General features: G+C 39.4%; 1 protein-coding gene across 6 annotated transcripts in view; it reads right to left on the reverse strand.

Annotated features, from left to right (window-relative positions):
* PDE4B (phosphodiesterase 4B) overlaps window positions 1-13,902 on the reverse strand; it is a 778,920-nt gene that overhangs the window by 129,982 nt on the left and 635,036 nt on the right. For all 6 annotated transcript variants that reach the window (XM_058303419.2, XM_004483673.4, XM_071217404.1 and 3 more), the window contains one exon: window positions 8,300-8,349. In XM_058303419.2, coding sequence (XP_058159402.1) covers window positions 8,300-8,349 — 50 coding nt within the window. The remainder of the gene's footprint in view (window positions 1-8,299; window positions 8,350-13,902) is intronic.

Raw genomic sequence — 13,902 nt, forward strand, 5'->3', positions numbered from 1 at the left:
ATACCATGACAGTTATTCACATTTAGTCAGATTATTTTTCCTTTTCTTTTCATATTGCCACTTCTTCCTTAAGTGAGGTAAAATAAGGAATTCACTGCAAGTACAAGGAAAGCCACATGTAGTAAAGATCAGGCAGGGATGTCAGCACCATACACGTGTCCCAAGTGCTAAAAGATAGACAAGCTTGAACAAAAACAAATGTAAGTCTTGTATCCTTTCCAATACTTGCTGATTCATGCATGGGGATACACTCATTTGCATTTTTAAAAGTTACATAAACATTTTTTGAGCACTTACAATGTTCTAGGTCTTATGCTATAGATTTGGGATAAAGAAAAGTGGACAAGACTTGAACCTCATTTAGAAGGGGAGAAAATTACTTAAATATTTACAACACAATTAAGTGCAATAATTGAGAGTGACTAATCATTTTTTGAATAGAGAGGGTACATCCTGACAATGGCCTATGTGCTGAGTCTTGAAAGAAAAAAAAAACATACCATTTTCCAGACAGCAATGGGTAAAGAAGATAGTATTTGCTAAGCACATCTTATATACTTGGCCCATACATATATATATGGCATATAATAACTAAAATATTTATTTTAATTCTTTTTCCAGGATCGAAGAATCAGAGAGTATATAGAACTTATTTACAGTCACAATATAAGAAAATTACTGAACTGGATATGCAAGTGATATTTTAGGGAAAGGACAATCTAGCAGAGGAAACAGCATGTACAAAAGCAAGAGGTCAAGAAGAGCCTGGCATATAGGAGGGAGACTAAGTTCAGTGTATGTCAGCTATTAGCTGTTCATGGGGAGGGGTAAATTGAGAGATAAGGCCAAGAAGGAGTTAGGAGTGAAATTTCCAAGGACTTTGCACACCTGGTAAGAAGTTTGGATCTTATCTTGAAGGCAAAGGACAGCCAAATAAGGAAATAACATAACCATAACTGTAGAATAATTCTAGTACCAGAATGGAGGGTGGCTTGCAGTGGGGCAGGAGTGAGGACGAGCCCAGGTGGAGGTCTACCATATGGTCCAGTTATAGGAGGCTGAAGGCCTGAATGAAGGGAGAGGCAGTGCAGGGAAGGACAAGAGGGACAGATTAGAGCAAAGACTAGAGGAACTGGCTGTGGGAGGTGAAGAAGAAAACGATTTAAGGGTGGGTGTTGAAGCTACTGCTCAAGCCAGGAATACTGGAAAAGGAACAATCATGGAGGGGGCTGGATCTTGGTTTGCGGACAAACTACAAGCAGTAACCAAAGGTGGCCAGACATCTGGCATTGATATACATACTTATTGATAAAGAATTGGGGGAATCCAGGGAGCAAAGGGGCAGGGACTGAGAAGGGCGACTGGGGTGGATTCTGACAATTAGAGTTTGAGAAAGCTGTCTGCTCAAGATGGCTAGAGGTAAAAGAGTGCAGGTGTGTGGCAAATCTTTGGCTCTGACTCCTGGGGCTGTCAAGATAAATAGAGCTATCAAGAATACCCTGAAAGAGGCAGATGTTTTCTAAAGGGCTCTTTTTGGCAGGCCTGGGAGCTGCCTGACCGGGCTTGAGGGAGGCGGCAGCTGGGGTTTGGGAGGACACAGGCACGTGGATAGCCTCCTGAGGGAGCTCTGCAGATGAGGCAGCTGAGAGAAGCAACTCTTTCTTCCTAGCCTCCTCCTCCACCCTTTTGCTACAGAGCCCTGGTGTCGCAGCACGGTGCAGAAAGGTTGATTCATCAATGAGGAGCTGCAGCTTCAAGCCACACAGAGGCTGCAGAGGGGCAAAATTGTGCGTGTGTGCATGTGTGGGCGGGTGGGGGGAGGGTGTTCAGAAAAGACAGTTTATTCAGGGACCTATATATTGAATACAGTCTTACTGGCAGACAATAATGATTTGCCAAGACAATTTATGCCACCGAATAAACATCAGGATGGGCTGTGCGGAGCAAAAGGTGAGACTGGTTTTTGAAAGTGTGGTGCCTCCCGGTACGGTCTCGATTGCAAGAGATGATTGTGCACACAAAACATTTAGGCAACCATATCTGGGCATCTGGCTGATCCTACTGTAACCAAAGAGAAAGAAAGGCCGGAACTAAAGTGCAAAAGAAAGAAAGAAACTGTGTTTGGAGATAGGTCGGCTATAGTATAAACTTTTCCCCTTCTCTGGCTTACTGCAATAGCAAAACCTGATGGCTGTCTTTGTAAAAAAACGTGTCTGTATCTAGGTCCCTGGCAGTGATTTGCCTCTGGGAGGGCCAGCAATCTATTTAATGACTCCATTGACGTCAATAGCATAACTGAAATACTTACTAACATGCATGATTCCAACTTTGGGGGACGGGGGGTGGATGGTGTTTCTCAGCAGTACAAAAACATGAAGTGGAGTCAATGTGGAACGAACTCAGCTCTTCAAGCAGCAAGTGAGAGAGATTAGATGTTGTGGGTCTCATTGGTTCCATTTAATATGAAGAAATAGTCATGCCAAATTTAGAAATTAATTTTGAACTAGTGAAATGACCGTTAATAAGCAGGACTTTATTTTTGGCAATGTTTGCTCAAGGGTAACATTTTAACTATTCACGCTTTAGCTGACTTGCTAATATTTTTGTGACTACCCATACTTAAATTTAGACATACATGAAATAATTGCAAATCAATATAAATAGCTCAATGTTGATGCTCTGGGGGGTAAACTTACACCAGAGAGCTATTTTAGACAAAAGCAATTCTTACAAAACAACCATTCTGGGAATTATTCTCAGAATTAGCAGGGCTTTTCTAGTGCACTTGCCCTATCACTTTGTTTGCAGGCTGCCTAAGCATTCAAGGTGAGTAATTAAGGTGATTATTCCAATAACTCAGGTCACACACCATTCAGAACCCTGAGCAAAAAAATAGTTTGATATTTCTAGTTTTGTTTTTCTTTCCTTTCTCTTCTTTTCTCTCTCCCTCTTTTTTTTTCCTCCCTCCCTCCTTTCCTCCCTCCCTTCCTTTCTTTTATTTATTTATTTTTGATCATTCCATCCAATCCCTCCTTTCTCACAAGTGGCTACAGCCTTTGGAAATCAGATTGATTTTATTCGTACAAGTGTTGTAATCTTGCCTGACAGTTCTTGCTTAATGTAGAAACCAAGCGAAGGTTCTGCTTATGCTGTGCTTCATTTCCAGTCATCTGAGACAGACGAGCTGTCAGACCCTTGCGTGGTTCTCAGAGAGCCCTTTAACAGGCACACAGGGGCCTCTTCTCATCCTAGGCCCAGGAAACTGGCAAGGAATGAGAACTGAATGAATATCATGAATTTCCAAATTCCTTAGAATCAGTGGTAACTCATCCAGACCCTTGTCTACCATTTGAACAGACCTGTATCTGGTATACCCACAAGAACTTTCAGGGTGATAATCATAATCAGGTAAAGATATGGGAAGAACTCATATGAGAAGAGAAGAGGTTTTCCTTGGTGAAAGCCTCTACTTCTGTTTTACTAATTGATGAAAAGCCATTTCCTTCCTAGAATGGTATGTCTGTGTATACCATATATATGAAGAAATAGATCCCATGAGCACTGATAAACATTGCTTCCACTTCGATTAGTCCTCTAGTTCTCTTGAGAAACATTCTAACTGACTAGTGTTGAAAACTACCATAAACTGGGCAGCGGACTTGGCCCAGTGGTGAGGGTGTCCACCTACCACATGGGAGGTCCGCGGTTCAAACCCCTGCCTCTTTGACCCGTGTGCAACTGGCCCATATGCAGTGCTGACACGCGCAAGGAGTGCCCTGCCATGCAGGGGTGTCCCCCGTGTAGGGGAGCCCCATGCACAAGGAGTGCGTCCCGTAAGGAGAGCTGCCCAGGGCGAAAGAATGGCACCGCCCACACGGAGAGCTGACACAACCAAAAAAGAAACACAGATTCCCGTATGGCTGACAACAACAGAAGCGGACAAAGAAGACGCAGCAAATAGACACAGAGAACAGACAAATGGGGGGCGGGGGAAGGGGAGACAAATAAATAAATAAATAAATCTTTAAAGAAAAGAAAAGAAAACTACCATAAACCAAGGACATGGATCTGCAGGCTGGGATAGACTTTCAGTCTGCAGCAGTCTGGCTTAAATTCATCAAGGCAATTCTTTAGTCATCTTTGTGACATGGTTTACCATAATTTACGATGACCCATAGACTTCTGGGTTGTTCATTATAACATATGATCTATTACAAGGGGTGATGTTCCTCGATACTTTTATTGGTAAATTTTAGAACAAGAAAATTAGTAGAGCTGCACCCCATTTTACACATCAACTTGTCTGCTAAAATGCTGTATACACAACACATATTACTATAAATCATGTCACATTTGTATGACTCAAAGGTGCTGATCATTTCTCTAATCCTTCTGTAAAGCAAAGAATCCTTTTGTAAAGGGGGTCAACCCTTGCAAAATTATCTTTTCAGTAGTCTTACAATGAAATGCATAATGCATGCAAAAGCATTATGGAAGGACTGAAGGAAGTAGGACAATTATCCAACACCCATAAAAATACACACAGATTTTCCTCAATTATTTATTTCTATTGAGAATAGGTTTGAGGCCTGAAGTCCTGAGAATTACTCCAATTTTCCATTTTGAATGTGTACAGGAGACCAGAACCCAAGTTTCTGCCTTGCTTAGAAATGTTTTTTCCCTCTATTTTTTTTTTTTTTTTTCTTTTCTGTTTCAATCCTTGAGAACCATGTAGAGTCAACTAGCAATTCATGTTTGGAAAAAAGGCAAAATATGATAAAAATTGAGATGTTCATTAAACTTCATAGCATTAGTATTTTTTTTTTTAAACCCATGAGGATTTACTTCATCTTTCTCCCACACCTGGGAGCATATGACTTCCATACTGCTCTTCTTCTTTCTGGGTTTTAAAATCTCTATTATTTGACTCTGGTTTTCCTAGTCAAGACTCAAAGTGCCAGCTTTTAAGATTTAACTCTTTTTGCTCAAAAACTCTTTGAAAATCCTCATATATACAAACAGTTACAGAGTATGTTCCAAATTTCTTTTAATTCCAATGCAATAATATGTATTTAAATAAAAATAACACAATTGATACATTCTTAGTCACAGATAAAAATGTTGGTTCATTTTAAAATTTTAATTTATAAGTATTTTCCTTAAGATAAATTTCCCAAATGTAATGTAGTTCTCCTGGTTTGTTCAATATTTACTGTGTTCCTACTATGTGAGAATAACTATTTGAAGCAACAAGGATGCTAAAGAGATGAGTAAGATAAAGCCCCCACCTTCAAGGCGTTTACACTCTAACGGAGGCAATATATGAGCCACAAATTATAGCGTATCCTAGAGTAAAATTGTCATAGCACTGAAAAAGGAGCAGTCAAGTGACTGGGAAAAATTTAGGACATCTTCCCAGAGGAGGGGAATTTGTGTTGAGTAATGAGAGCCAAGAATTACCTTGGGTAAACGAAGGGAAGAAAGGTACTTCAGACTGAGAGATTTTGCTTTGATTTCCCCAATGACTTATTCCAGGTAATGATCAATTTGTGAGAGTAAACGTACCAATTTAACCATAGATTCTGACAATTTTTAAAAGGAATTCCATTTCTTTGATTTAGATCTTCAAGGAAAAAAATGAAGCCTTTGAAAAAGATTTGGCTTTCTTTTTTTCTTTCTCTCAATTCTGTTTCTATATAATAATGCAGCTATCTCTGTCAGGCTGGCTTTACTAACAAACTGTCTTGTGGCTAAATCTGTTTAAATTATTGTCGGTTTCTTGTATCTTTTATCTTAAATTTCACCTGAAATATATGAGGGCAACTTCAGTACGCGAATACCAGTAAAAGAAAACCTGATCTTATTATTATGAAAAACCATATTTTAAAGCAGCATCCAGCTCTCAATTCTCTGTATGCTCTGAGCCACTTATTTGTCATTCCCCTTTAAAGTTTCTATTCAAACACACACACACACCTCTTTGTCATATGCTGATAAATATTAAAATAACAGGAAAAATCTGCCTGACTTATTTAAACTGATAATAAGAACAAAACACAGGATGTGTGTCTCCTCCTTCCTTTTTTTTGACTGTGGTTAAACGTTAAGAAGATTTTGAAACCTATAATTACGTAATAATTGGTATCGCTACATTTTATTCCTAATGAAATGCCAGGATTTTTGTAGTTTGCTACAAAGACAGACAAAAACATATTGCCTAAGTGGTATTGTCATTGCTATGCTCCATTGTTTTAAAAGAATTTAGCAAAAGAATCTCTAGCTGCCAAGTTGTAGTTACCGTGCCAATAATCACAAAATGGTCTTTCCAGCAGAATCTATGGCTAATGAGCTAATTTATAGAACTACAAATATCACATATTCTCCTAATGTTTTTCCATATTCATTACAAGAAAAAGAAAACATAGTTTAAGTATTCTTATTAATGTTGAAAGCATCTTGGTAAATTTTGGTCAACAAAAAAGTGAATATCAGTGTCTAACTGGTAGGTCAAATGACAAAATTGAATGGGAGTTTAAAAACCACATCCTTTGATCTCCAAGGATGTAAACCAGTATATGTTAAAACCGCTTATATTTTTTTAATGTAACAACTAAAAAAAAAAATAGAGGGGAAAAAAAAAAAACAACAACTGTTATCCAGGCACATTTTAGCTCTCATTCTTCTGAAACAACAGCAAGGAGGGTGTTACTGCCTTGCCTTGGGAGACTGATCCTGATTACCAAAGAGATATTGCACTGTTGCTATACAATATAGATAAAAAAGAGAATGTCTTGAATATGTGAGCTCACATATAGTTTTTTCTTAGTACTTACCATGCCCAGTGACTAAAATCTTAGAACACTACAACCCAATTAAAAGAAGACTACTAATGACCCTTTCCATTAAGGAATGGTGTTTTAGGTCATCCCAACTTTAAAGACCACAGAAATCTGAGGAACTTGTTGATGTCAAAGTGAATGTGGAATTAATATTGAGAGAAGGTAATTATAATTACCAGGTACAATCTTATGAGAAGTCAAAGAAATGAACAATAAAATTTTAATGAATTTTAATGAATATTTCTTCTTTATTATGTTAGGAAAAGAAAAATCACTCTATTTAGTTCCTTTTTATAAAAGTTCTAAAGAAAATAACACATCCAGCACAACAAGTTTTTGAAGTCCACAGAGACTTCTTTCTATTTCATGTTGTAGGACTTTGGAGGGAAACTCACTTTTCCTTAATATCTCTTTCACTTTTATTCTTGCTCTCAAACTTTCATAAACATATTTTTTAAAGCTTATGCCATAAATAGTTCAGAAGCCAATGAGCCAGTAGAATATACTGCCTTTGTTCCTTTCTTTTAGAAATTGGACTTTTGCAATATTTCCGTTATTCTTGTGGACATGATATTGGCAAGAGAATACAACAACCACGTAAGGAAGACAACTATAAAGAGAAGGGAATAGTATTGCTGGGAATAGAAAAGCGTACAAGGCAATGTTAGGTGCTCAATGATCTCAGCATGAGTTCATCTTGTTTTTCCTGTGGTTTCACTCAAACCTACTGCTACAACAGCAGTGACATATTTGGAGGGAGGGGTATGGGAGGCAGAAATCCTTCTATCTTGGACTTTAAAAATTGTCATCTAACTGGTTGCATTTTATGTTAAGAAGAATTTATGTTCAACATATTTCCAAGGTGTTTCTTCAAGGTGGCCTTTCCCTTTGGCAGCTCTCAACTACATGAAAAGCAAATGCATGGTACTGAAAGATGAGAGGTTAGGTTTCTTTAAAAAACATCTTTGAAGATCAACAATGGATGAGCTCCAAGACAAATGATCTATTACCTGGAATGAACCTTTGGTTTCACACCTGGAAAAAATGTAGATTCAAGTGGGTCCTTAGCTGATGCTAAGAGGAAAACCACTAACAAACCCTACGGGGCCTTCAGGCCAGCATGGGTTACCTCAGAGCCTCTGAGGTTAGCTCTCCTAGAACTCATTAGGGCCAGCAAGCTGAGGTCAAGGCACGCTATCGATATAGCCCTGCCTCCTGCTCACACATCCATCACATTCTGAAAGCCTAGGCATAGGATGCACAAATGATTTAATACTGCTTTTAATTTAGTTTCACATGGAATGAAATAAGCCTTCTATATGTCTTTGAAAAGCGTCACCAGAAGATATGCTTTTGAGGGTCAAGATATATAGGGGAATGCTATGATTCAAAAAGAGTTCAGAGTAAGAGGCACATTTATCATTTTGCGACATAGAGACAGACGGCAAGATGTGGCCTACCTGGCAGGTTGGCTCTGGAGACAGGAGGCTGACCAGCAGCTGGGGACCTCCTGTGGAGACAGAAAGAAAAGAAGGCCTGACTTTGCATTATGTAAGCTTTGTATTAACAATCCCCATCCATACTCGCCATCACCACTGAGGAGTTCTGAAGCCCATAATGAGCTATCTGAGCGACACAATGCTGTCTCCAGAAGGCAGGACCCTGTACCACGGGCAGATGACAGCAATTCTCTCACATCCAGATGGCTTGGAATTTCCCTGTGCACAGCCTCAGGATGCTCCGACTCTCCAGGAAGGAAGGCATTTACTCCAGGTCCCTAATCAGGCCTTCTGTTTTACGTTTTGCTATTCCGGGAAGCCCTCAGAAGAGCGTAGGCTTGCTCAGGAATCACAGCAAATGTCAGTGACTTTCCATTCCTTTGGGCAGTGCTGTAGAAAGCTACAGCTGAGGTAGCCCTTAGCAATAACTCAGTCCAGGCCCTGCATTTTGCACTTGAGGGAACTGAGACCCAGAGATTTCTTTTAGTCAAAAATTACACAGCAGCAGGAACAGCAATCTAGCATGCTTCACTTATGGCTTTTTCACGGAAAGACTGAGGCACCATTCTGTATGATAACAAGGCTGCTGATGCCACAAGTCAAATGAAACAAGCAAATAAACCTATGCTCCACAAATACTGGGTCTCCTCATTTTCTTTCTTGTTTCTTAGTTCCCTGATTTTGCTGCTCTCTTCATCATTCTCATGATTTGCAGAACCTCCTCTAGACTCTCCCAGACTCCCCGTGTGCTGCTGGAGAACCTCCAGGAACAGTGTAGAACAGTGGACCTCAAATTTTAGGCTCCATCAGAATCATCTGGAGGGCTTGTTAAAACACACTGCTTGGGGAGCGGATGAAGCTCAAGCAATCAAGTGCCTGCTTCCCATATACAAAGTCCTGGATTTTCAATTCCTGGTACTTCCTAACAACAAAGTGAATAAAGAAACCAGCAAACAAAAAATCCAAGTTGGGGGATCCAGTTGTAGCTCAGTAGTAGAGCACCGGCTTGTCATATATGAGGCCCAGGGTTCAATCAGCAGTACCTCAAAACAAATAAACAAAAAAACACACTGCTTGACTGCACACCAAGAATTTCTAATTTAGCAGGCCTGCAGGTGGTGGAGAGATCCTGAGAATATGCATTTCTAACCAATTTCCAGGTGGTACTGATGCTGCTGGTGGAGGTTGGATTCATAGCTAAGTCTCTCAAAAGCCAAAGCACATGTTCTTTCCACTATACCATCTGCTGATAACACGTGCACTAACACTGAAGGCTATTTTTCAGGAAAATTAAGAGATTAAATTCCAAAATTCCTTAGCATGACATTTAAAGTCCTCTGCCCTCTGGCTTCAACATACTTTTTCCAGTCACTTCTCTCAGAATTTCTCTGTCTGACATTTCAGCTCAACCACTGACTGGCTGTATATTTCTCATGCATCTTAGACTTCTCTTTTGTAACACTTTAAAATTTAATTTAAATAGGCACTGTTGAATTAGTGTCTAATATATGACTCCTTAGATTCATTTTAAGTTTTATCCTGGCAGGAATAACATATTCACTACTGTATGCCAGGTTGTTCTTTTACATTCCAAGCACTCAATAAATACAGAAAGAAAGAGAGAGAGAGACAGAGAGAGAAAGAAAGAAGTAAATCATACTTTGCCCAGGCCAAATTCAATTACTTCTTTTTCCTTTTGGGCCTTTGCTTAAGCCATTCCTCTGTCAGGGAAATTCCTCTCACACAAATAAATCCGCCCATCCAAGTATAGTAAGCCGTCAAAGGTCAAAAGCCATTTTCTTCAAAGTATGTCATCCTCTCTTGAAAATGGTCCCTTCTCCAATCTCTCATGGAGTTTTATTGTATGTTTTGGGCCATTTCCTCATATTAAAATTAGTATGGGTACATACATTATCCACCTCTAATCTGTGATCTTCTTGATGGCAGATCTGGGTCTGTTCCTTTTCTATATCCTCTGTAGGACCTACCAGTTTCCCTCACCAAATAGCATTCATTTGATAAATATTGGTGCACTGTTGATTGAATGAACCATTGAAAGTGGTTTAAGGGGACAAAAACAGTACAGGAATGTTATATCCATTTTCTTTTTCCCATACTATCTTGTGGTTCTCTACACTACTTGCTGTTCCCTGAATATAGCATGCCCTCTTATTGCTGTGCCTTTGCATATGTTTTGCTCTGTTGAACACTTTTCTTCTCCTCTTTTAGTGGTTCAGTCCTTCATAGGTTCTAGGACTCCATCTTCTCAGAGAAGCCTTCCATCCTGTGAGGTGGCCCTTGTCTGTGCCCCTGTAGATTCCTATGCTTACACCAGTCTTAGCATTGGTCATACCGTATTGCAATTTCTGTTTTCCCAGTGTGGCAGTTTGAAGCATTTTTGGACCCAAGAAAATCCTTTTCTTAAAACTATTCCATTCCTGTGCATGTAAAAGTATTGTAGATGGAACCTTTTGGTTAGACTGCAGGGACCCAGGATGAGTCTTAATCCTCTTACTAGAGTCCTTTGTAAACAGAGGAATAAAAAGCCACAGATATGGAAAAAAGTTGCAGAGACAGAGAAATCCAGAAACTGAGAGAGAAGGCCCCAGGAGCCAGAAGCTGAGAGGAAGCCACTTTAGCCAGCAGCTGAAAGCCACAAGACCCAGAGGAAAGGGTAGAGATGAGCCAAGCTGCCTTCATGCCCTACCAATGTGCTAGATCTCCTGGAACTGCAGCCCAGGGAAAAGGATCTCCTGATGGTGCCTTGATTTAGACAATTTCAAGGCCTCAGAACTGTAAGCTTTTAACCCAATAAAATCCATATAAAAGTCAACCTGTTTCTAGTATATTGTTCCCAGGAGCTTTTAGCAAACTAAAACACTGTGTATCCCTCATCTTGCTTGTGAGAAATTTAAGGGCAAAGATTGAGTCTTGTTCATCTTCCTAACCCTGGAATCTGGTATAATACCTGGTATGATGTAGATATTCAGCACATTCGTTTTTTTTTTTCTTCCTCCCGCCCTCCCTCTTACTCTCCCTCTTCCTATCCCTCTTACTCACCCTCCTCCTACCTTCCCTCCTAAATGCCTCTCTCTCTCCCTCATTCTTAGTTCCCCCCTCCCTCCCACCCCATCAATCATTTCCAATTGTTTTCTTTTTCAGTTTTTTCCCTTTATTAGAGAAGGTGTGGGTTTACTTATTTTTAATACTTTTATTTTATACCTTTCTTGAATTCCAAAGGAAGCTTTTACAAAAGGAGATATTGAACAGAAATCCTAAGTGTTGGAAATCTTTTTTTTCTTGATAGCATGGTTACTCACAACACACAATTCTCTCAATGACTTCTTGGAAGTTAAACACATTATATACATCAGTATATAAGCTTTGGAAAAGCAGGGATCATGTCTGTTTGGTGTACCACTTATTCTCAAAAAAGGGGCTAAATCCATTTTAAATGAAAGGATGACTTCTGGAGGCTGAATTATTGCTTGTGGGAAATGAAAGTAACGGAAACTGTGATGAATGCCAAAAGAAAATGGTACTAGTTGTCCAGTTTCTAATCATTCCTCACTTACTGAAGACTCATAAGAAGTTATGTACTTCGTTGCTGAGGATGGGAATATCAGTTAGGAGAATAATATGACCACAGAAGCTAATAATCCCCAGCTCTGAATAGCATAGTAGAGAAAGAACTGGGGTATGAATAAGAAGACTGGAATCTTAATCCTGGCTCTGGCACCTTCCAGCTGCATAGCTCTGGGCAACTCCTGGAACCTCTCCGTTTCTTTCTCACTTGAGGATAGGAGGCAGTGACTAATATTTACTACAGATTTACAATGTGCCAGGTCCTGTGTGAAGGGTTTTACATATATTTCATCATTTACTCTGAAGGAATTTGGCTAGGTTCTTTCCAGCTCTGAATCCTCAAGATTTTATGATTCTCAGCTAATTTAAATGTACCATGCCAAAGTACATAAAGCCATGAAAGATACTTCAGATTCATACTGAAAAAATTTTAAGTGGTTATTAACTCTTTCCCAAAGATTACATATCTATTGATTAAATTATGCTTTGAAAGAATGTTCATACAAGGTTGTTACATGCTTTCCTGAATCCCACAAGGGATATTAGTGATGTTAGTGACAGAGTTGAATGACAAAGGAGGACACCTCTTTGTTCCCACCTTCGTTCTCTGTTGTCATACTGCTGAATGGGGACATGCTTATTCACTCACACATGTCATTTCTCCATCAGTCTGTTTGAAGCCAGAAAATGCTTTAGGGATGTTTATTTGAATTAACAACTCTTACTGAAAACCCTATTTTCAAAATTAACTCCTGGGACAAAGGAAATGTTGGTTTTCATTTGAAGCCAAGAAACACAGGCCCAATCAAGCAATTTTCAATGGGACATTTCATGGAGGTGTAAAGAAACAACCTCAATAGGAACTTTGAGATTTTTACCCTTTGGGTAGTAAAACTCAGGCAGACCATTCACTGTTTTTATGCAGAGCAAAGAGCCAAAAGATAAAGGAAATCTTGACTTATGAGAAGTATAGTTCTCTGTGGGAGTTCTTTTTCTTATCATAAATCACACTATCCAGATGTCTCATGAAAACCACTCCAAGGACATAATGATTGCTTAAATGTTACATTAAAGGCATGGAGTGGGCACTCCAGAACATAAGTCAAATATCCTGAAAGCAACCTGTGACTTCCATTAATCTTATGATTTCAGTTTTTAAGTAAATATGTGAGAAAAAATGTTCTCAATATGCTGCATCCACTCCTGGCAGGCATTCTTGTGTTCAGGACCTCCTCTTGGATTTTCTTTAGTTATTCTAGGGCTCAGAATGTTCATAAAAGGGTATTATCTAATTTTCTAAATAAAATGGAGTACATTAAATGTTCCCTCAGGTTTCCATCCTGCCCCTGTCAGGTTGCCCCATTTGTGGCTAAAAGCCATCATTCAGGTCTTAGATAGGGCTAGTCTGGGGCAATTCAAGTCCCTTTGATAAAGCTCTAGGGGTGGACATGCCCTGCCTTTAATTTGTGTTGGTTGACATTGGTTTTAAGAAAGTACTTGAAACAAATTACAGGATCAACTCTGTACAAATATGGATAACTAATGTGAGAAATAACCTTAGATGCAACTGTGTTATTGCTGGAGACCAATCCTGTTTAGTGAGTGTGGTTTGCTTTGAACCAAATGTGATAAAAAGGGCCATGTTTTCTGTGGTCACCAGCCAGAGTGTGAGAATAGGCTCTGGGTCAGCTCTGTATGTGGTTCTCTGGTCTAAGGTACACAGTTCCATTAGTTCATGTGGCTGAAAACCCTAAGTCTATGGAAGAACCTGATTCTCTGGACAGTAGCTTCAGCTGATAATCGGCAAGATTAGGCTGAATATCCCCAATATCACTGCCAAAGGAAGGACCCTCAAGCCCATGCTAACTAACCAGTAAAACCAGTAAATGGGTACATTCCTGTCCCCTTCTCTCTGGAAGTATACAATGTAGTAGCCCAGAGACTGACTATGGTAAATAAGCCTTTGAATTATATCCTCA

This window comes from Dasypus novemcinctus, chromosome 9 (genome assembly GCF_030445035.2).
Source record: "Dasypus novemcinctus isolate mDasNov1 chromosome 9, mDasNov1.1.hap2, whole genome shotgun sequence".
In the NCBI taxonomy this organism is placed as follows: domain Eukaryota; kingdom Metazoa; phylum Chordata; class Mammalia; order Cingulata; family Dasypodidae; genus Dasypus; species Dasypus novemcinctus.